The sequence below is a fragment of the Schizophyllum commune genome, assembly GCF_000143185.2.
Source record: "Schizophyllum commune H4-8 unplaced genomic scaffold SCHCOscaffold_3, whole genome shotgun sequence".
NCBI lineage: Eukaryota > Fungi > Basidiomycota > Agaricomycetes > Agaricales > Schizophyllaceae > Schizophyllum > Schizophyllum commune.
In genome coordinates this window covers 141,614-163,192 of record NW_026089540.1, presented here as the reverse complement: position 1 = coordinate 163,192, position 21,579 = coordinate 141,614, and the positions used below count along the sequence as shown (strand labels likewise).

Genomic DNA, 21,579 nt, shown 5'->3' with positions numbered 1-21,579 from the left:
GAGCTGTCCTTCTCAAAGCGCTGCCACCGAATCATCCGGCCGGAGGACGCGAGGGGGATGTCGGAAGTAGAGACATCCATGCACTCACGTGACTCGCCCTATAGCAGGGGTAGGGATCCCGCAAGGCTCACCCCTTTCGCCCATCCTCTCAACGATCTACACCCTACCTGTGCTGACATGTCTCGACGATAACACCCACCCAGACACGGACAGCAAGTTCTACGTCGACGACGGCCTCCTCGCAGCTGCCTCATGCTCGCGGGGCAGTAACATCATCAAGCTCGGGCAGGCATTCGTGACGGTCGTCGAAAAGCCATGCCAGCTCGGCCTCGACGTCGACATCGACAAGCTCGAGCTGATCCATCTTACAAGGAGGCGGTCCGCCCCTGGCTCGCATGTCAATGTCGCCCTCCCGAATGCCCCATCTCGGACTATACACCTAGTCAACGTCATGCGGTGGCTGAGCGTGTTCTTCGACCGGAAGCTTTCGTGGAAAAAATGGCCACGCGGACGCGGTCGACCATCGCAGGTCTGCGCATTCTCGGCAACACCGTGCGCGGCCTCAGCGTGGCGATCGCCCGCTTAGTCTACAATGCCGTGGTGGTCCCTGTGCTCACCTTCGCTTCCTCCGTCTAGTACACCGGAACTCGGCAGAAGACCCTCTTTAAAAGCCTGGAGCGCGCCCAGAGTGAAGGCCTACGCTGGATCCTAGGCGCGTTCCGCACTTCCCCCGTCGCGGAAATGCACCACATTGCCGCCATCGTTCCCATCCCCCACCTCCTACGCCGTCAATCAGAGAACGCAACAACCCGCCTGCGCACCCTCAGCACTAACTCCCAAGTCCTTGCCCGTACCCCCTCGTCTTGGGAGGAACACTCGCCATCCGTACCCTTCCCCGTCCGTCCTCAAAACGAATCATCCTCGAAACCGCCGACCATCATCCACCGACTCCCCAATCTCACCCACCCCGACTCCGAACGCCTTTTCCCCTACAACACAACCCCCTGGGATCGCCACCACCCCTGGGGTGCTCGTCTCGACACACAGTTCCATCGCCATCGCTTATCGCCTCAGGACCGTGCAGGCTACATCCGCTCGGTCCGCCACCGCATCTTAGCGCTCAACGCAAATGCAACGGCGCTCACCGTCTACACTGACGGTGAGCGTAAGCCGGTCAACGGCCGCCGCCGCACAGGAGTCCACCCCGCGCGCATTCCCCTCGGCCGCTGCGCAGGCATCTATGATGCTGAGATGTGGGCGCTCGCAGCGGGCGCTGCTCGCACGCGCGACCTCCTCAGCCAACACCCTCACCTCGGAACATTTTTTTCTTTACTGACAACCAGTCTGCCGTACGTACGATTACCAACACTTCTGCTCATCTCGCACAGGCTGCATCTATTATCTTCCCAAAACACATAGACTACATCCTCGGCAGCCTACCTGACGCACGGGTCGAGATCGTCTGGGTACCCGGGCATCAGGGTATCACGGGCAATTATCTACAATTATTAGCCTCGCTCAAAGTTGAACGCAGCGCTGCCTGTGGCTCAGCTCGTCACGGGATCGCAGCGCGGAAATGTTCCGAGCGGCAACGCGATCGCAGACGCCGGGCGAAACGCCGGCGACTGTTGGTGGCGGCGCAGGCAGCCTCGTCGTCGTCGCCTATGTCTGGGGGCGCGCAAGTCCCCTGAGTGATCGGCGTGCTTAGTCAGCAATGATCAGCGCTTGGACTTGTAAAGGTCGTCCTTCCACCTCCCATGTCGTTGCACCACACGCGAGTTCTGAGAAAGATACCACAAGGGCGGAGTCACTCCTGGGATTTAGCTGGAACGTTGTAGGTCTTCTCCGAATGCTGTGTAAGCCAGTAGATCAGTCAAAAGGGTGGTTTCCCGCACCCTTCCGAGTAAACACGCCAAAAAGCCTCTCTGGGGCATGGAAGAAGGAGTTTGAGTTTCGCGATGAACCCATGTGCGATACGTGCTGCTATTCCCAAGCCACCAGTATGCTTTCTGCATGCACAGACCACATACGACTTGAGCGAGTAAATTCAGGCTCCCATGGCTACAACGGACCCGTGATGTACGATACTTTGCTAGTTTACAGAAGGTTTCCGTGTGGATAATTTCACACCACAGACACCAATGAGACCAAGCTGCAGACCCCGCAATCATCGCCCGAGCGTAAAACTGCGCGTGATGTCACGCGTTTGGTCACATTCTGATGGCGCAAGTATTTCCAACTAATCTCCTGCCACATCGCCTATTCCTTCCCGGGACAGCAGATTCATGTTCTATACTCCCCCACCAAGAAAACTCGCCGGTACGGAGTCGACCAAAAGTTCCTTGTTCTCTCCTGTATAGTGAGGGATAAGATCAGAGTAATATCGCATGCGTATAGGCTACCTTTCAAGTAATTCAGCGCAGTGGAGGGCGAGAGCTCAGGTGCACGTGACAACGCACGCTGACATGATTTCTCACGGTTGAACTTCGGATGTTGCCGACGTCCTGCCGCTCGAGCATCAACAGACTGATTAGTGCCAAGCCCGACATACGATACCGGCATACCCTGCTATCAAGCAATTGTGTCTGCAGACCAGGAACTGTCTTCTCTTTGATGGAATAAATTTCTGAAGAAAATGAAGGCTGCTTCGAGCAAGCCTGATAACCATTCCCACCCAATTTCCTCCGCTCCGGAGAAGCACTGAATCATAATGTCTACGCATATAGACACACACAGGCCCCATTTACATATATGCGCAAGCAGCAGCCCAGTAAATCGAGGATAAGAGCCACTGAGAGGATGGATGGTGGTGCTCAACTAACTCGCTTTCATCGAGATATGCTACTCAATGAGAAGATAAAAACAACGTAGGCGTAGTCTATACTATACCCTCTTCCTTATAAATTAAAATTCGAGATGCGAAGGCTCCTCCTCGACACAAGAAATCAACTTGGGAAAGCTCGCCAGTAGGTCACCTGATTCAAGTCACAATTTCTCTATGATCCCGGCAGGTATTATCATTGGACAATCAGGGTAACGTGGATGTTAAGGGGTAGTATACATAGGCATATCTTTCCGAGCGGGAACACACCGCGCGCGGTCCAGTCAAATCCGCAAGGTTGGACCGGCGAGTTTTTTTGGTGGGGGGGAGTACATGCGAGACAATTGCACCTTCGCGGCACATTTCCCATTCCCCCGATTTTCAGCCACATCCTCTTGGGAATCGAACCACAAGACAAGATTTGAGGAAAAGGCGACGAAGGACATCTGCCTGGACCATAACTACACTGTTTCGTCCTTTCATAGCGGAGAGAGGAAAGATGCCTGGCGAGATTACTGTACCAGCACGACCGTAGCTTCCCTGGGTGTTACGCGTTACGCCGGGAAGATGTTTTGACCTAGCTTCCCAGCCACGAACTGGCGTTACGTTTGGTGATCAGCTTCCCGCCTAATCGCGAAGCAAGAGCTGATTTCGGCTTGCCCTGCGCGACTCGGGTGTGTTTTGGATCAACATATGAGAGAGAGAACGAGTAGACCATTGTGAAGTATGTATACTACGCACCTTATGCCGCAGGAAAAGAAAATGCGAAAAAATGCGTATTATTTCATGTCCGTAACGCGCTTCCCGAGCTCCCATTACGCGTTACGATGTTGCCCTTAGCTTCCCTTCCTGGTACATCGTCACGCGTTACGGGAAACTACGGTCGTGCTGGTACAGTAACTGGAGATACAGTCGTCGGCTTAATCTTCCTAAATAGGCAGTTTGATGGCACCGGAGCTTTAGGGGGAGTTGCGTCCCCCCATCAAGACGCCCCGCCGGCGCCGCCGACGTCGAATCAGATGACACAAAGCAGTCTAGTAAATATTAAACTTCAGCCACCCCAACGAGCACAGGCCAGAATGTATGCAAGCAAGCTTGATTCCGTCTCTATGACCAGTCTTCAATTCTCTTGCTGTTGTGCAAGGACGCGAGATGGGTCAGTACGACGACGAGGCTGTCTGCGCCGCCAGCAACGGTCGCCCGCGTTTCGCCCGGCGTCTGCGATCGCGTTGCCGCTCGGAACTTTCCGCGCTGCGATCCCGTGACGAGCTGAGCCACAGGCAGCGCTGCGTTCAACTTTGAGCGAGGCTAAGGAACGGGCCGGCTAACTAACGAACGAGGCGGCCACCATCGAACACCGGAGCACCATATCGTGGGCCCGCGAGCAGCACGAAGCTCGTGCCCTCCGCGCATGACGTCGCGAATGGGCCTCCCTATCACACACCAACCTCGCTGGCGTCGCGCTACGTGACTACCCACCATCATCGCGACTTGCGCCATTTCACCGCGACTTCTCTGGAGATCGCAGCATTCACACATGAATCATCCAAACCATCCTATGCCACGGCTTCTGTGGTGACGCACGCTTTGTACCATTTGAATCTCCTGCGTGCCCGTGTGGAGAGGCCCCCATCCAAACCCGCGACCACATTCTCGCCGATTGCCCGCTCTTTGAGCGCGGTCGGCACCACCTTCGCGCCGTGTCACCCTCCATATCCACGCCCGTCGCCCTCGCCACAAAATCCGTCCTCCAGGCCCTCGCGAACATTATCGGCACCTCGAACGCATTCGCCAAGTCCGCCCCGGAGCCCAACAATAAGCCCCCATAGTCGTGCCCGTTGTTGCCCGCGGGACCCACTGGTCCCGCACCCCCATGGACCTACAAACATACACTCCCGTACATCTTCCCCCTTGCATTCCGCGCCTCACAAAGAGCATCTGAGCCCTTGTAAATTATAGCACTATCTTACTGTACTATAGTTTACACCACAATCTGTCGTTGGTACAAGACGCGGTATACAAATATATTCACCACCCCATGTACTCACGTGACTGTCGTCATCTGATGCATTGTATTTGGCTTCGGTGTTACGGCAGGCAGATTTTCTGACGATCAGCTGTTTTACTACTCTCCTCGTTCCCGCCACCCTTGCACTGCATTCATGCTGCCTGGCTCCAGCTTCAGAGTCATCAAGATGCCACCGCCGGTTCATCCTGCAGGGGCTCTGCACAGCTCTGCTCAGAGGGATGCATCGGCAATGGAGATGGACTTCCAGGACTCCCAGCAGTTCATCACTGGACGCACTGATCGCAGCTCGTCAGATGTTTCAGAGCTCGCACAGAATCGCGATCAGAGCCAGATGACCGCCGTGGACATCTCTTTGTCCCAGACGCCGCCCGCGACAGTGGATACCACGGCCTCCACTGAGGCGGACGCCGGCACCCACATGATGTGCAGTACATCGGACGAACGTTCTACGCCGCTTTCTTCAAACGAGCGCCAGCGCACTTCCGCCGGCCGGCACGTCAGCTTGACTCAAGAGGGGGCACATTCCAACACCGGTTCGGTAGAGCAGCCTACGCAACAGGTGGCGGGACGGCCAGACGGTGCTGCCCTTGCCTCTCATACGCCGCATAATGTGGCTGTACGACGGCGCGCTTCGGCAATCTTAGAACTTGGGCAAGCACAAGTTGACGGCGACGTTTGGATACCCCCCAGTGAGGTTATAGAGACCGCGACATCCAGGTACGTTTGCATAATCACGTGCACAGCCATCCATACATCTGGCAACCTAGTATTCTAGTTCCTAGCTCTGCTAGCGCGAGACTGCATCGTGCAGGTCACCTCCCTTACAGCGTCCAGGGTCAAATATATATGTATGTAAAGGTAACGTCCACTGCGCGCTCTGAAGACGGTGACATTTATCCGTCTGCTACCATGGAGTAGGGTTTATGCGAAAGTTCACCTGAAATTACGGTAGCATTAACGGGGGTCAGATGGACGAATACCGGGTTACATTCACCATACTGAATCTCCAGTGCGAAAAACGTGTATGGCGATTGTAACCTGGCATATGTCCGTCCTTTCCCTACCGACCCCGTTAATGCTACCATACTACTCAGGTGACCCTTTGTGTTCACGCTATATTATGGCGACAGGCGGGTGAATGTCATTCTCTCTGGGGCGCACGATGGTCGAGCTTTGATGTAACTGTAACGTGCTTACCGGTGCAAACAGGCGCTCCTCCGAGGAGCTGTCTCGCCAGTTGGGTGCTGCAAGAGCACGGAATATGTGCGCAGCGCTGGAATCCTGTGCGTACACTGTTTCTGGCTCTATCGCTACCCTCCTTCTGATACATATGCGCGACGCAACTACAGTTAGCAGTGAAGGCGTGCAGCTATCAGCAGGTCAACTCATAAGGAAACCGGGCTTCACACCTAAAACCATTTCATGGCAAGATGATATTCCCCGATGCTATAAGGATTCCAGCGGCATATCATTGCTCGTCCATCTACCATCACTGCTTCTCGGCCAGTCACTCGTGAGTTGTTGGGTGAAGCTGATATGGCACATATAACAACTTATTGATCTACCTCAGAACCATGCTACTGATGCATTGATTGCTTTCGCGAAACTGCATCCGACCTCTCTTTCATGTGGGGCTGGCGCGGACGCTCGAGGTCGTGATTCCCAGGACGCGTATCGCACAACACAAGGCCATCTTGCCGGACAGCTGAAATTAGTGAAAGCATGGCACCAGATCGGTCACCACGTAACTACCATGACATAAACAAACTTATATCTTTCTAACCTACATCTCAGACAGAGGCCCCCTCAGCCTCAGGCCACATCTTCGACTCTGCCAAGCGATATCGGGACGCCTGCAATTTGATGCGCGATCTGCGACTGATCTCCGACCCCGTCGAGGCTGTGCTTCGTGCGGTTGATCCTGCGCAGTATGTAGCCATGCAGGACTTGCGTCTTCGCCTAGAAGGTGCCTGCGCATATCTTCGAGGTCTCAACGCGATAGACCCAATCCCCTTCATGGGCCGGATTGTGGTTTTCAACCGGCAAACTCCGGCTCATAATGACAAGCGAGACCCTGCTAACGCTTGGACATGTATTGTTGCTGCGGGAGATTTCAGAGGAGGCTCACTGCGCATTTCTAATCTCAACCTGACCGTCCGGCTTGAGCCAGGCGATGCCGTTATGCTCCGGGGGCATGTCCTGATGCATGAGGTAGAGGACTGGGAAGGTAGCCAAAGGATCTCTATTGTTCACTTTACACACCAGTCGCTATGGGACTTTGCCTCACTCAACTGTCCCTAGTGTAGGTGGCCTTCATGTGTACAAAGCTGGCTATCATAGGTGCTTCTTCGCAACAGTATTACCCTTCCCTGCAAAATCTCTCCCGCCCTTGATTAACCCCGACAATCCGGACGTGGTTTTAGGCAACAAATGTAAATAGTGTGCAGGTGCGAACAATCGCCTATACTGTACTGTTTCGATCGTAGGTTTACCGGGTGTTACGCGTTACGGCGTGAACCCCATGCCGTAGTTCACGCGCCCGAAGAGCGCGTTACGGTTCGAGAAATCAGGTTCATGAACCTGTTTTGGAGATGATTTTGAGCGCAAACTGGTGCATAGCAGAGTCTGGAATGGAGTGAGAAGGTGTAAGTGCAGCCAAATAGGCAATGACCTCCTGAGGCCCTTTTGGGGCTCAGGAAAAAAAATCGAGAAAATCATTGAAAATCCCGATATTTCGCCCAGATTCACCGCCGGGCGTCACGCGTTACGAGTGGCCATTAGGCTCATTTCAAGGGCCGATGTTATGCGTTACGTGAGCATATGGTCGAAACAGTACAGTACTGGCCCTCACATCACTACTTAGGAGGTTAATCTACAAGGAATCTCTGTCTTGCTAATCACTGCTCGAAAATATTCGAAATATGCAGCTGGTCTTCTTTTCTCCCCTTAGGTGAGTCAGCCTCCGCAAGTAAGGGTGCACGAAAAGGTCATTGGGCATGAGTAACCACTCAAAGTGATGCTCGAACAGTGCATCACGATCCTACCACACTACATGGTCACCGACAACCTTTTGCACCTTGGAAAGCTCGACAATGCAAGGGGCTTGTAAGAAGCTACTACTGTACCGGTATGTATGGAGGCAACCGTAACGCATAACGCGGGCCCAAAAAGTTGGCTTTCTAGAAGAAAATAACACATAACGGAGGGGGTGGTTGCCATCGCGCAAAAATCGACGAAAATTCGAATATTTTTCGGCGCGACCCAGACGATCTTTTTCGCTCCGAAATAGGCTGTATTCTGTCGTAACTGTTGCATCGGAGCCTTCCTGCTGCTGTACGTCCAATTTCCGCCTAGCAAGCTCTAAATCTACCTTGAATGGTTGCCTATTCAAATAACCGTAACGCCTAACGTGGGGGTCGGTTGCCTACTAGCGGATGGTTGTTAGCGTAACGCGCCCCCTACCAGTTGCCTCCATACATACCGGTACAGTACTGTACTGTTTCGACCATAGGTTCACGTAACGCATAACATCGGCCCTTGAAGTGAGCCTAATGACCACTCGTAACGCGTAACACCCGCTGAACCTACGGTCGAAACAGTACAGTATAGGACGTATTGGATTCGATAAATAGGACGTATTAGTTTCGATAATTATCAGAGAATTCACTAACGAGAAGGCAAGTGAAAAGTCAACTAAAAACGTTGATCAAATGAAGATGCAGAAGAACGACATGTAGGATGGACTCAGAGCCTGCACCGGGCGACAAGCCGATGAGCTTCGCATGACGTGAATCCGACCGAATGGATGCGCAAGGACCCTGTCTACGCTCCCCATTATGCGTGTACCAAATGTACCTCAAAGCTCGTCCCTGTGCTGCCTGAAGCCATGCCCGAGCACCCCGCCGAGTCCGCGCCCTTGTCGGGACCCACTGCACTTGCTTCGCAGGAAACTTCATCAGTCCTCGTAGATTCTCAACCTGCTGCTTCATCAAGTGGAGCTCCGTTTTCTAAGTGAAGAAGTTGATAATTCTCTCTACTAATACGTTCTAATATCCCTCGTAACATGGAAAGACCAATGCAATTGAAGATATAGACTTCTGTCCCTGTAGTGGCTTCGCCGACACCGCCTTTCCTACCCCGAGACTTTGGGTCTTCTCGCAAGCCACGCAAGCACCATCGCCCTAGTATCCGTCCACACCAAAGCTCCCATGCTCCGTACGCATGTGTCCATAGATTCCGTCACCGCCAGGGAATGTTTCCATGCAAACCCAGCATATGTGTGTTGTGCAGCGCGTACACGTTACATGGTTGCACCCCTGGTCCCGCTGTATGGGTGCAGTACAGCCTGGACAGCGCTTGGCCCCATTTTTCTGCATCCACTCCTCAAATTGTGCATCAGCCGCGGTAGCACGGCAAGGCAGTATTCCATGGGCCTCTGAGTCACAGAGGCGGCAGATGCTTAGGAGACATGACGGGCACCGCACCACCTTGGGCTCAGATCCTTTGCGATAGACCTGGTCGCAGTCAGGGGTAGGACAGTAGTGAAACTCGCGAGGGCGAGAGGCGATATGAGTGGTGAAGGCGACCTCCACGATGCCCAGAAGCTCCTGCTCCGAGAGCACTCGCAGAGCGTCTCGGACGGATATCGGCGCGGCGCAGCTCCCGCCATCTCCAAGGCAAGTTATAGGGAAAGCGTGCCTCTCGTGAGAGGAGAGCAGGTAGAGTTTCATGCACTCGCTGCACCAAATATGCCCACACTGCGATTCCAAAGTGACCGGATCTGCAGGGGGAGAGAGGCAAACCGGACACGTGTTCCAGCCCGATGATGTACCGCTCTGGCCGTACTTCCTCCAGACAAGACTGGCCGCGACTGCTACCTTGTTCTGCACGTGGATGTCTCCACGGACAAGTAGCTTGCGGCCCTTCATGTCGAGTGTCACATGGCCCGGACCATAAGCCCTGTTGATGGGCAGGACGACGTCGTCGATATAACACTTCGATGGGATAGCCTTGAGCGGGATCAGATGAGCCTGCTCGGCCTTCAACGAATCGATCTTAGCCGCCAGATCTCTCGCGCCATAGTGTCGGAGAGCGCGGGGCCCGGCCACTCGAAGCTCTCTCCTGCACGCATCGGCAGTCACAACGAGGCCAGGGTAGCTGCGCTCCAGGTCTTTTAGGAAGGCTTTCCCCATGGGATATCGGAAGAATGTGTCCCACAATGCGCGTCCATCGCTACGGACGACATCTCCGCGAACAATCTTGTCCAGTTCCTGCTTCTGGTCCGCAATATCCTCGAGCCGCGTGCCCTGCATGTAAAGAAGCACCGCCCTCTCACGTGGCTTTGGCACCACAGTGATGAGGACTGCACCCGTCTGGTGCGCGGCTGAGACTAGACGGTCGATACCCTCTTTGTGACGACTGTACTCCGCATGACTGATACGTAGCCAGAGGCGGCATACCAGGCGTGTGGTGATTTGGGTATATCCAGTTGCCTGAGGACGGCTACCGTCGAGAACAGCATTCGCCCTTGTCGCTTCGTCAGAGGAGGAGAATGATGCAAACAAGGTAGCCATCCCGCCTATGAAGGGTTCAGGCTGAAGTTCGAGCGAGAGGAATCCTTCGAAATTATGGGCCAGATAGCCTGACAGCTGTGATCTGACCTTCCTTGGGCTGGACACATAGTTCGGGCGCTGATGCATGTACTCCTCAGCACCCAGCGTTCGCTTTTCGTCCTCCGTGACATTGTGAGGTAGGCCCGTGATGATCAGAGTTTTATTCCTGACCGCCGGAATACGGTGGTGCTCCGCTGCCCGAGGCCGATGCCCACGAATAAGGATTTGCGATTCGATATAAGCTTTTCCTTGTTCTGCTAGACTCTGATTTGAGTAGCCCGCGTATAGAATCTTTGTCGGAAGCTGCACAGTGATCTCGATGCTAGAGCCATCCACAGTCAGGCGTTCATGTCGTTTTCGGTCAGCATCTTGTACCGGTCGTACGTCGATGCCGCTGTCGCACTCGCGCTGTAAACATCGTGTGACAACTCTTGCAGAGAGCGGGGTTCCGCAAATAGCAAGTATCCCATCTCGCGTGTCCCGAAGGCGGAGGACATGATGGGTGAGCCCCTGTTGTTGGAGAATGTGCTCAACCTCCATGGTAGTTGTGTTGTTGACTAGGATTTCGCGTGACTCATGCCACGTGCTTATATCGTCGACAGTAAATCCGGAAAGGAGTTTTACATAGGCGCCAGATTTGGTTTTGTAAGTGCTATATCGGACCTGTGTGGGGCTGCGTTGGTCAAAATCAACTACGGGTAGAAAGCAGCTGACCTGTGCGAGGGGCATTCTTATGCGACGGTGTGCGCCTGCTGACTGGATAGACCTATCGCTGCTGTATTCTATCGCCCTCGTGTGTCCAACAAAGTACGGGTGCTACTTCGTCTTCATTTGCATCAAGTTAGGAACAGTGAATGAAAGGCTCACCTACAGGTGACGTGCGGAAAAGCCTTTGACTGCCTTGATCGAGGTATCTGTGCGGCAAGCTACGTAGCGAGCGGTGACAGGCAATGAGAGTGAGAAGCAAAGAAAGCCCGATTTGGGCTCTGTGACGTTGGTTTTTGTATTTTCCCACCCCTTATTGACCGGAACCATCACAATTTCCCCTTTGGGACATCTGTGCCGATGGGGTGGATCAGGACCCGTCCTCATCGTTGTCAGGAAGTTCAAGCCTGACGGAGGTCTGGCGGTACCAATCTTGCATGGACATCTTGGGGCAGATGTCCGCGTTTCGTACGACAACGCTCATGAACCTCGCCCCCAATAATCAGGGATCCTGCTGGACTTTGATTACTGAAGCTCTTGGGCTATAACTGTATTTCGTGAACAAACGGAAGGTGTGTCAGCCTCACGCACCAAAACGCGTGAGAAGTCTTGATTTTGCTACGTGTTAGCGTGAAAAAGTGGCAAAAGCGGGCTTTTTGCGTGGAAGCTCATGCACCTCACAATGAAGACCTTGCGCATTTGTTGTTAGTGGTAGCTCTTGTTGTTGATCAGTATTATTGTTATGAAATTTAGCGCTCAAAAGCGCTTGAAACTTATTCAATGTGCCCTCAATACCAGATAATGATATTGTGGACGTTATGATGTTTGGAAATTCAGAAAACGAGGGCACCACATAGATGGCCAAAAGTGAGTGTAGCAGTCGAGGGCGCTGCAGAAATACGAGGGAGTTAAAGGAAGACAGTCTACAGTCTGGGATTTGAGAATGAGACGTAGCGTCTGGCAAGGTTGACAATGACCCGCTCTGTCATGCTCAGAGCTCGTCGGCAATGGCACACGGGGCATGCGCGCCGACTCTCGGACATTGCCGACGAGCTCTGATGTGCCGACACCCATTATCAGCGTGGAAGTCACTCCTCAGCTCGACAAGCGTCCCTCGGGCGCGGTCGCCGTCATAGGTGACAGTAGATAAATTCTTACGGCATGTATGCCCTGGAAAATGACGCCCCATTAAGAGGGGGGCCGCACGCCGACACGCGAAGGCAGAAGATGGTCAGCCGCAGTCATGGTCGGGTTTGGGCCGCAGACAAGTCACGCTGGGCGATAAAGTGGCAGGCTTGGACTCGTAGATTTTACCCCCTAAGATGCCTTGTCAACGGTCATGAGCCAGGACTCGGCAGTCTCTGGTTCATCCTTCTCCTTCGAGGGCTGCCGGCCACTATCATTGATCTCAGGTCGCCCCTTCAGTGCCTACTATTTTTTGTCTTCGGACATTTTTTCAAATACTATAACGCCCACGTGGACAAGTAAAAGGTAGAGAAACGTATGGAAATCCGAACATACCTGGTGCTCACGGAAATGGCGCTGAAACGGTCGATGAATTCAAAGTCCTTTCACAGAAAGATCCGTATGCGATCTCAGCTTATGATTGCTATGTCGGTGTGGACTTTGGCCTTTCTGCTAATAAATCCCTTCTGCTACATGAGTGGGCGCAAGTTCTATTAGTGAATATCAAAATGTTGACTTATAAATACTAAGAGTGCAACAGCACTGCATGGGAACACCGTAGCATCTCGATCAGCCATCCATGCACCCATTGACTCGGCACTATCCCAACTATGGCCGCTGGCATCAACATTCAGATCAGTCCTTGCCGCTCGACAAAGATCCGCATCCACATAATATACCGCCCAAAGCATCGGCCCCACCAGATTGCGGTGAGGGTGATCTGATCCCTCGTAGTCGCCATGCAGGACTCCCTTTCCTAGACTAGGGAAATGGCACTTCGGGCATACCAGGGGCCTCTGTGCTGGATTGTGTCGAATGCTGTTCGTGAATCTGTAGTAACCTCCACATCCGCGGTCATATTTTTCAGCCATAGGGCATCTGCGGATGGTGTGCACCGTCTGCGACCATGCAGGCAGGTACCCTAGCAATGACACAACGAAGCAGAAGCCGCATGTATGCTTCGTCCGCGCCAGCACGCGCTGAGCATATCTGATCGTCTCCTTATTCGTGCTGGTACTGTGACACTCTTCTTTCATCGCGTCCAGCTCTTCTATGGCACTGGAGAATCGACCCAATAGAAGTCTCTGCAAGACCGCGGGTGCTAGCCTCGCTTGCTCATACTGAGAAAACGCATGTCTGTGAGGTGAGACCGCCAGAGGTTCCGCATCTCGCAGGGATCTTGTCAAAATTCGAGGCTGTGCATTCGGTTTAGACACTTCATTTGCACATACGCATGGCAGGCGAGCGAGCAAAGAATCAGTACATACATTTTGAGAACGACAAACATCGCATAGGACGGCGGTTGGATTGTCCAAGCACGTTCTTGCTGGGTTGCCGTGGGAGTGAGCATCCAGGGCCTGTCGGATACAGTGTCCTGGCTGTCCAATCGTGTGAAACAACTCGCGGATGACATAGTACCCAGAGAGCTGACACAGGTTGCTCTGTGACCGGGGAAGAGGTGGCATCTGAGGGCTTCTGAACACAACAAAATAGGCGATTCGCCCATCACGACCGGCAGATCCACACGCCTCTTGATAGTGTATGACGCTCAGAGGTGTGCCAATGTGGGCGACCACCCTGACATGAGGATATTCCTTGACCAATCCTCGTGCATTATTGGTGACGATGCCGATTCGTTCCCCGCGGACCCATCGGTCGTACCCATCCCGCTGAAGCGTCTGGGGCGCCGAATGCGTCGTGGCACCGGTGCTTGTGTCGTAAAAATGCAAGTGAAGACACTCAGCAAGCCGCATCCCGTCTTCCGCGGTTGCCACAAGTATGATATATCGATCGTCGTCTCTCGCCTGCCGCATCAAAGAGACAACTCTGGTCTGGACAAGTTGAGCAGTCGCCGACAGGTCACCGGCGGCGGTGTCTATCAGGTGGGCAATGTTGTCTCGTTCAGTCCTGCCACGTATGACAACCGGCCTGATGAGAGCGAATTGGCGGAAGAACCATGGCACTGTCTTGGGTGGGATCGTCGATGTGAGAAGGACCACTTGAGAAGGTACGAATCTGATCTCGTGTATGTCCCGCAGCGACTTCCAAAAGTTGCAGGTAATGGCCATGTGCGCTTCGTCCAGCACTACTCTGGAAATGACGCGACCCTTCCGGATGAGGTTCTGAATTGCTGCCTTCCAGTGCCGCCCTTTCGCAACCGCGACGGAGACGAGGACAATGTTAGCACAGCCTGTCAGCCACCCCTGGCTGCCTGGAAGGAATATATCATAATCAATGCCCGTGGCGTCCAACCGCTCAGTCCATGCTTGAAGCACAGCATATGAAGCGGCCATGATGACCGTGATTGCATCCTCGTAGAGCGAGGGAACTATCGCCGCTAGGGACTTTCCTGCTCCTGATCCAAGTGCTAGGATGACATCGTGATCCAACCGTAGACAAGATACGATACCATGTTCTTGCTCTGCACACGTGTACTGAGCAGATGTATTGTCGAGTAGACGCCGTATCTGGGCCAAAAGATCATTGGGAGGTTGTGCGGCAATGTCGCTGACTGGAGCGCTCTTGTCAGCAACCATTGTACCCATTGTCGCGTGCTCCAGCTTGTTGTGCCATTCCAAGACAACAGGGTTTGCCATGATCTGTATCAAGTCTGTTAATCAATCTCATCACAGTGGCAGCAAGCAGTGCCTTGTCCGGACTGAAGCCCACGACACGCAAGCCATCCACGCTAGCTGCCCGTGAAAGGGCCACATATGCTTGCCCTGATATAGTGTATCAGATGATTCCGTACGTATAGCGGAGCAGAGGGTTAGAAGACCTGACCATATGTAAACACGGTGCTCAGGTCCACCTGCACTTTATGGAGGGTTTGCCCTTGGCTTTTATGTATGGTTATGGCCCATGCAAGCACCAAAGGAACCTTTAAGGGCAAGTCAAGCTCGGCGAGGCTGGAGCGAGGAAAGAGTGCACACCTGAATGCGACAGACCAGGGTTTGGCCACTGTATGTCTCTGAGCGGAACTCGTGCCTGCCTACTATCACTGTCCTATCCCCGCTCGATGTTGTGAACTTGACAACAGGATATGGTTCCTCCTTCCTCCATAACTTGCCAACATACTCTTTTTGGGACTTGGGCGTATCATACTCATCCATGATATTGGCCCCGGCCAAATGTCCATGGCTAGCCCTCCAGAATGCACAGACCACCCCTACCGTTCCATTGACGAGCGTCTCATCCACATTTTTGATTAGCATCACCTGTGCGCCGAGTTTGAGCGACAGCATCTGGATTGCCGGTAGCGTGCTAAGTTGTCTCTCGCCACTCTGGATGTCGATGAGGTCGGTGTTGATGCTATTCCGGGCCTCATAGTAAACGGGTGGATCCACAAGAGAGGCGAGACGGGCTTCGTTTCTTGCGCGCACAGGTTTGTTTGTTGCGTACAGATACGTGGGCTCCAGTAAGGTTTTCGAAGGTTGCCTGCCCAGCTCCTTAAGCATCCTCGCTCCCCAGGCAGGTATTTTTCCGATACGGATTTGGTTGAGAAGTGTCACAAATTCTATCGTGAGATTAGCGTTCAAGATAAGTTAGGACCAGCTTAGGCACTTACTATTGTCGGATTGTCTATACACTTCTGAGAGCTGTACGCAGTGATCAAAAGTTCCATCCCATGTGGCTCCTTGGAAGGCCAACTTCTCTTTGTTGACAGGAGACAGCTGCAAGATACAATGAAACAAGTCAAAATCATGATCTTGATTTCAATGCGCCAAGGCAAAGGCGAACAAACCTGAAAGAAGTCTCCGCATGCAAGTACTTGGATCCCGCCAAATGGCCGATTTGTGGTAGGCCGTAGCACTTTTGCGATGTCGTGCAGTAAGTCAAATAGATCACCATCGAGCATGGACACTGCGAGCAGAAACACATGAATTGTTGAAATCAAACTAGATGGCCATTCCGGGAGCTCACCTTCATCGACGATGATTGTTCTCACTGACAACCATCGTCGCACGCCAGATCCCTTGCGGATGTGCTCAAGCTGTTGGCTGAGATCGCAATTTTTGATCAGGACGCTGCCCCATGAGTGCAGTGTACTACCTGCATTGGAAATAGAGGGTCAAGGATACGTATAATTCTACATGACATGGAGCTCACCACCTATGTTTGCAGCTGCAACCCCAGTGGTAGCGGTGACAGCAAGTGCGGATAGATCATGTCTGTATCTCTCTTGCAGTTCCCTAATGATGGCCTTCAGCAAGAATGATTTCCCTGTGCCTGTGTGCAGATGTTTGTTATGGTTCAAGGGAAGGTCCAGCCAGTTCTACTCGCCTGCTTGGCCAGTCAGGAAGACATTCATGCCCCTATTGAGAGCCATGTTGTAAATATTCGCTTGTTCAGGGTTGAGCTGGGTAATTGGGAACGTCGATGAAGGTGATTCAAGTGAGACTCGAGCGGCTGTCTGTGAACAGTGCATCAAGCTCTGCTGTTGACGTTCTGAACCGTTCTCAGGGACGGCGGACATGATCGTGCTGTCGAGGAAGGCAGGTCAGATGCTTACTAAGTAGGGTCCATACACCGCACACAAGAAATCAATTACCTGCCATTTTCGGCAGGTCATTCCCATTGCCAACATCGCAGCTCGTGACACATGCTTCCCGGCGTATAAACCCGGATAGACACGCACCAGGAGTATCCTGGCACTAATAGGCATGCATCATGATTAAAAGCGATGGCTTCATTGGACCTCGATTCATGAGACGGTCAAAGCCCCTTTGACCGCGGTCTATGCACACGAGGAACCACGTGATATCCTCTCAGGCGCAACGGGCCTTTGTACTCATCTCGTCTCGCATCGTACCTACAATTACTCACAGCAGAATCGCAGTCATCACAGCTGCTCGTTTTCTTTCCTCCCGCCCGCTTCCCTTCTTATGATCCTGCTCTCCTTGTTGTCATATTCTGTGCACTCGGTCTTGTATCAGTCCCTCGTGACAGGCCCGTGCTTGCGGCCAAGAGTCGCGTGCTCCGGCCTCCCAACGGCCGCGGTCCCATCCCGGCGACCCGCCTTGGACCGCAATCCAAATTGCTCACCCAGACGAGCAGGCAAAGATGCGTAATGTAGCCCGCTTGTGGGCAGCTAGTCAACTGCCAAGAGTCGCTGACACGGGGGGAGGACCTTGCAAGCAACGTGATTCAAGGGACGCGTCCGAGCGTGTGCTGCTCAAATTCGCGTCAGGACAAGGAAATCGAGAACCAACATCTTGATCCTGATCACTTTAAAAGATGGTGTACGAAGTTTTGGGGGCCGCTGGATCCTATAGCTAACACTATGTCGCGATTAATGCCCAAATCACATGCCCGCCGGGCGAGCTCGCCTGGGCCATGTAACGCGCGTAAATTCTCCAGATAACTATATATACGAGCATGGGTGACCAAAGACACTCTATTGAAGGCGCGTCAGAAGTGCGGCCTTTGCATGGCATCACCGTACTGTTTCGACCATAAGTTCACGTAACGCATAACATCGGCCCTTGAAGTGAGCCTAGTGACCACTCGTCACGCGTAACGCCCGGCGGTGAACCTGGGCGGAAATATTGAGATTTTCAATGATTTTCTCGATTTCTTTTGCTGAGCCTCAAAAAGGCCTCAGTCACCTTCTCATTCCATTCCAGACTCTGCTATGCCCCAGTTTGCGCCCAAAATCACCTGCAAAACAGGTTCATGAACCAGATTTCTCGAACCGTAACGCGCCCTTCGGGCGCGTGAACTACGTCATAGGTAAGTTCACGCCCGTAACGCATAACACCCGGTGAGCCTACGGTCGAAACAGTACAGTACTGTCCTGCCCGAGCCATAATTCCTGAACCCCCTGCCACAGATATGGTCATAAAGCAAAGATTAGGTGTCGCCTGCGCAAAGTATAGCTTGTGCTGCGGTTATCTGACTATTTCATGTGCTCAAACGAAGTCTGAGGGCTAGGAGAGGTCGACGGCTTGCTCCGATGCGTATCGACTTCAACCTTGGGTGTGGAATCCCGAATCAAGCATAACGGAACACATCGGCCCCAATATGTTTCGTACTTGACAAGGACGTGTTATTACCAAGACAGAGTAGAATGTTGGTTTCGGATTTTTCGATCCCTACGCCTGACAGTTAGAAGAGGACGCGTCTCCTTGAGGTCACCATATATGGCGAAGTGACAACTGGTGCCATTCCATCACGTGAGGTTGCGCGCTTTTGCATGGCGCCTTCCCTACATACTTACTTTCAACTGGTCATCATCGTGGTCGGGAGAATGCGGCCAGGAGTGACAAGCCGTGTGCAACTTGCAGGAATTCCAGATTATTACAGATGTCGTTGTAAATATCACCGTAATCAACTAAGCAGGAATCATAAGAGAAGAAAAACAGAAATCCACAAGATTACCCTTCACGAGCAGACCACATCATATCTATCCCAAACTGCCGCCGAAGTATAGTACATAGCCATAGCACGGAAGCCTTCGGAAGAGCTCACTTTCCACTCGACATCCCCTCGAAACGCAACAACATGCCCAGGCTGCAGACTCAACTTGACCATGAGCTGGGGACAATAGAGCTCGCCTCCGCTAAACTCCCCGGACACCACCAGGAATCTCCACGCCTTGAGTGGTGCAGGAGGCGAGAGAAGTGCATTCATGCTCCCCGATCTGAAGTAGTAGATGCACGAGTTGAGCCAGGTCCTGTCGTGCAGGAAGAGCTCCTTCGTAGCTGGGTGATCTTCCAGTATTCTCTGCGCGATATCCATGACGTCCAGTGCATGCAGTTCGTCGATCTTGAGCAGTGCGGCATTCAATGCCTGACCAACGATCGCGGAATTGGGACGAAAATTGAAGGTGCTGAGCTGCTCGGGCACCCAGTCGCCTTCAAGAGTCTCCTGCCGCCACAGAATCAGTATGCCGCACTCTGGCGAGCATGAAGCAAACGTACTACAAGCTTCTCGACAGTGAGCGCCTCTGTCTGATCCGCGTGAAGCGAGGCCTCCGTCGAGTCCTTGTTGATATGTTCCTGAGAAGATCAAAAGTGAGCAAGTGGTGGGTGCGTGTGTAGCTTCTGACGTCATGCGCCACGTCAACAGGGTGTGGCAATATGACGTCACACGATCTCATCGACTGGTCCCATCTCTGCCCCTTTGTGTCAAGGGAAACTAGCAGAGAGCGAGAGACGGGTGGGCGAATGGAACGGATCATGGTCCTTACCAACATAGCCCCTTCGAAAAGGTTGGGAATGAAGACAAGCAACGGCGTTTCGTGTCTGTCCACAATTGTGCACGGGATGGTCAACTGCCGGATTGGGTCGTGTCCGGCCCGCTTTGTGAGGCCAGCCTCAGAGAGTTCCCTCGTTTGTAGCCGGTCTGAGTGATCCACATCAGTAATGAATAGGTCTTTTATGGGTGGCAGCTGACATTGTTTCAGCAGAGCGTCCTGAGCTTGCCGGCAACTCTTCATCCTCGCAATCTCACAGAGTTGGGAGACGGTGCAGGGCCTGCAAGGGAGTGTTGGTCAAGAGCGTCTCAAGCCCAAGTCACACATGGAACATACCCAGAAAGGGTCTCATCAATCGTTGAGGGCGGTGGTGACAGCGATGAAGGCCGCGATAAAGACGGCGATGGAGGTGGCCTGATTGGCTTACCGTCGCTGCTGGACTGGAAGTTAACGGAGGGTCATGCCACAGATAATCCCCATATTGACTTACCCTTTGGATTTCTTACGAGAATTCTGTGCCTTGGCGGAGGGGCCCACACGTTTCTTGGGGGGCATATTCGAGGACGACGTTGCTGTTAAGTCAAATTGCGCCACCTTATATCGGATCACCCATAACACGTGTTTCTGCTTTCGCTTCAGGGCAGGTCATTTCGTGGGTGATTTTTCCTCCTGCTGAATGGATGGAAGACCAATAAAGAAGTTCTGGCGTCTTTCGGATCATCATGGCACAGGCTAGGTTACGGTCCCTTTACAGCTACAGTCAAATCAGTTGCGCGCTTCCTTTTTTGGGAAAGAACACCGAGGTGGGTGTACCATGAGCATGGTCAGTAAACCGTATTTGCACCGGTATATATTGGCTTTTCATTGAACTCGGATCCGAGCAGAAAACATTGAGATCCTGGCTCTAAACACATATTGCGTTGATATCGAATTTTGGACATCTACAATATATCTATCTCTACATCTCTACAATATCTACAATATAAAGGAGCAGCAGCTGGGGCCGGCCCCCATCAATTCAGCACGTGGCGACAAACGGCGCGCACACAAGTTGTGTTCGCCCGCCATGCCGGCCTGCTAACGACGCCTGTACGCCTCCGTACGGCCTAAAATACAGTGTCGCTTATATTGCGCCTGCTTGCGAGTAAGGCTGAATAGTGGACGTCAAGCCGTAGCCCGCCATAAGGGTTTACAGCACTGACTTATCAACGGCGTCGGGGGAGACAAAGGCGCAGGCTTTGCGACCGGCATGCTCTACTGTTGAAGCTAGCAGTTCGGAGTATCTACAAGGCCAGTCGGCGAAGCGAAACTGCCCCAAAGCCAGGGACGCGTCCGCTGTTGCCCTGCCAGTGACCCTCACGCGCTTACATATCGACGGTCATTCTGCGCCTTGAAAGTAAGGCTCGATCATCACGGCATTTTGGCTAGCAGTAAGGCAGATGATATCGTCCTCTCCTGACCGCCTCGGAAGACACACGGGCACGATGGCGAAGGCAACATGGATGCAATTATCTCGGGGTTCCTGGATTGCTTGGACAATACGTGCGGTCAGTACAATTGAGGCGGCTTGAGCAGCTGAGCGCGCGTAGCGAGTAAGGCTGAGACCGCAGACATCTGTTCAACTGTTGTGGGCCTGTGGTGGCTATCACGCTCTGCCACCCTCAAGGAAAACGTGATTAGACGTAATTCGCGCCAGCCAGTTTCTCAACGCGCGACAGACACAATGTCAGAGTGCAGTCAAGATTGTTGTGCTGGCCCCCGAAGAATGGCTTAGATTAAGGCTCAGAGTAGGTCAACGGGTAGGAAGGCCGGTCTTTCGTATGTTTTGCCTACAAACTTATGGCTGTGACAGCATAACGCATGGCAAGCGATAGAGTAGCCCGGTAAGGCCAAGGTAATCTATGATATCCGTTGGATGAAGGCATATATTCATCCGAGAGTCTGTGAGCAAGGTTTGGTCGAGTATCAAGTCACTGTCATGGGGCACCCGTGGCGAAGACACGGGCTCTCCCGCTTGTTCAGACTCTAT

At 53.0% G+C, this 21,579-nt stretch overlaps 11 protein-coding genes across 11 annotated transcripts; 4 read left to right on the top strand and 7 right to left on the bottom strand.

Annotated features, from left to right (window-relative positions):
- Positions 1-256: 256 nt before the first annotated feature.
- Positions 257-586, top strand: SCHCODRAFT_02492839 (uncharacterized protein; the record flags this gene model as incomplete). The annotated part of the gene is made up of 1 exon (XM_050342973.1): positions 257-586. A coding segment is annotated over one exon (330 nt), but the record flags the coding sequence as incomplete, so codon positions are not given.
- Positions 587-741: 155 nt separating this feature from the next.
- SCHCODRAFT_02568053 (uncharacterized protein) lies at positions 742-1,419 on the top strand (the record flags this gene model as incomplete). Its single annotated transcript, XM_003034110.2, has 1 exon — positions 742-1,419. One exon carries the CDS (start codon positions 742-744, stop codon positions 1,417-1,419), a length of 678 nt encoding a protein of 225 aa, XP_003034156.1.
- Positions 1,420-4,362: 2,943 nt separating this feature from the next.
- On the top strand, positions 4,363-4,650 carry SCHCODRAFT_01092387 (uncharacterized protein; the record flags this gene model as incomplete). The annotated part of the gene is made up of 1 exon (XM_050341010.1): positions 4,363-4,650. A coding segment is annotated over one exon (288 nt), but the record flags the coding sequence as incomplete, so codon positions are not given.
- A 333-nt stretch (positions 4,651-4,983) lies between these two features.
- Positions 4,984-7,151, top strand: SCHCODRAFT_02663830 (uncharacterized protein; the record flags this gene model as incomplete). Its single annotated transcript, XM_003034109.2, has 5 exons — positions 4,984-5,567; positions 6,060-6,133; positions 6,200-6,363; positions 6,421-6,594; positions 6,645-7,151. 5 exons carry the CDS (start codon positions 4,984-4,986, stop codon positions 7,149-7,151), a joined length of 1,503 nt encoding a protein of 500 aa, XP_003034155.1.
- Positions 7,152-9,031: 1,880 nt separating this feature from the next.
- Positions 9,032-11,002, bottom strand: SCHCODRAFT_02494005 (uncharacterized protein; the record flags this gene model as incomplete). Its single annotated transcript, XM_003033546.2, has 1 exon — positions 9,032-11,002. The coding sequence occupies one exon, from the start codon at positions 11,000-11,002 to the stop codon at positions 9,032-9,034; it is 1,971 nt and encodes a 656-aa protein (XP_003033592.1).
- A 1,844-nt stretch (positions 11,003-12,846) lies between these two features.
- Positions 12,847-13,389, bottom strand: SCHCODRAFT_02491575 (uncharacterized protein; the record flags this gene model as incomplete). The annotated part of the gene is made up of 1 exon (XM_050342949.1): positions 12,847-13,389. One exon carries the CDS (start codon positions 13,387-13,389, stop codon positions 12,847-12,849), a length of 543 nt encoding a protein of 180 aa, XP_050201442.1.
- A 366-nt stretch (positions 13,390-13,755) lies between these two features.
- Positions 13,756-14,889, bottom strand: SCHCODRAFT_02493441 (uncharacterized protein; the record flags this gene model as incomplete). The annotated part of the gene is made up of 1 exon (XM_050342983.1): positions 13,756-14,889. A coding segment is annotated over one exon (1,134 nt), but the record flags the coding sequence as incomplete, so codon positions are not given.
- Positions 14,890-14,998: 109 nt separating this feature from the next.
- Positions 14,999-15,239, bottom strand: SCHCODRAFT_02452233 (uncharacterized protein; the record flags this gene model as incomplete). The annotated part of the gene is made up of 2 exons (XM_050342562.1): positions 14,999-15,075; positions 15,137-15,239. Coding segments are annotated over 2 exons (180 nt in total), but the record flags the coding sequence as incomplete, so codon positions are not given.
- Positions 15,240-15,246: 7 nt separating this feature from the next.
- On the bottom strand, positions 15,247-15,858 carry SCHCODRAFT_02493888 (uncharacterized protein; the record flags this gene model as incomplete). The annotated part of the gene is made up of 1 exon (XM_050342990.1): positions 15,247-15,858. A coding segment is annotated over one exon (612 nt), but the record flags the coding sequence as incomplete, so codon positions are not given.
- A 227-nt stretch (positions 15,859-16,085) lies between these two features.
- SCHCODRAFT_02459767 (uncharacterized protein) lies at positions 16,086-16,541 on the bottom strand (the record flags this gene model as incomplete). The annotated part of the gene is made up of 3 exons (XM_050342600.1): positions 16,086-16,216; positions 16,277-16,405; positions 16,463-16,541. Coding segments are annotated over 3 exons (339 nt in total), but the record flags the coding sequence as incomplete, so codon positions are not given.
- A 2,195-nt stretch (positions 16,542-18,736) lies between these two features.
- SCHCODRAFT_02697461 (uncharacterized protein) lies at positions 18,737-20,105 on the bottom strand (the record flags this gene model as incomplete). The annotated part of the gene is made up of 6 exons (XM_003033545.2): positions 18,737-19,222; positions 19,276-19,353; positions 19,545-19,699; positions 19,751-19,830; positions 19,887-19,985; positions 20,041-20,105. The coding sequence occupies 6 exons, from the start codon at positions 20,103-20,105 to the stop codon at positions 18,737-18,739; spliced, it is 963 nt and encodes a 320-aa protein (XP_003033591.1).
- Between the last annotated feature and the right edge of the window lie 1,474 nt (positions 20,106-21,579).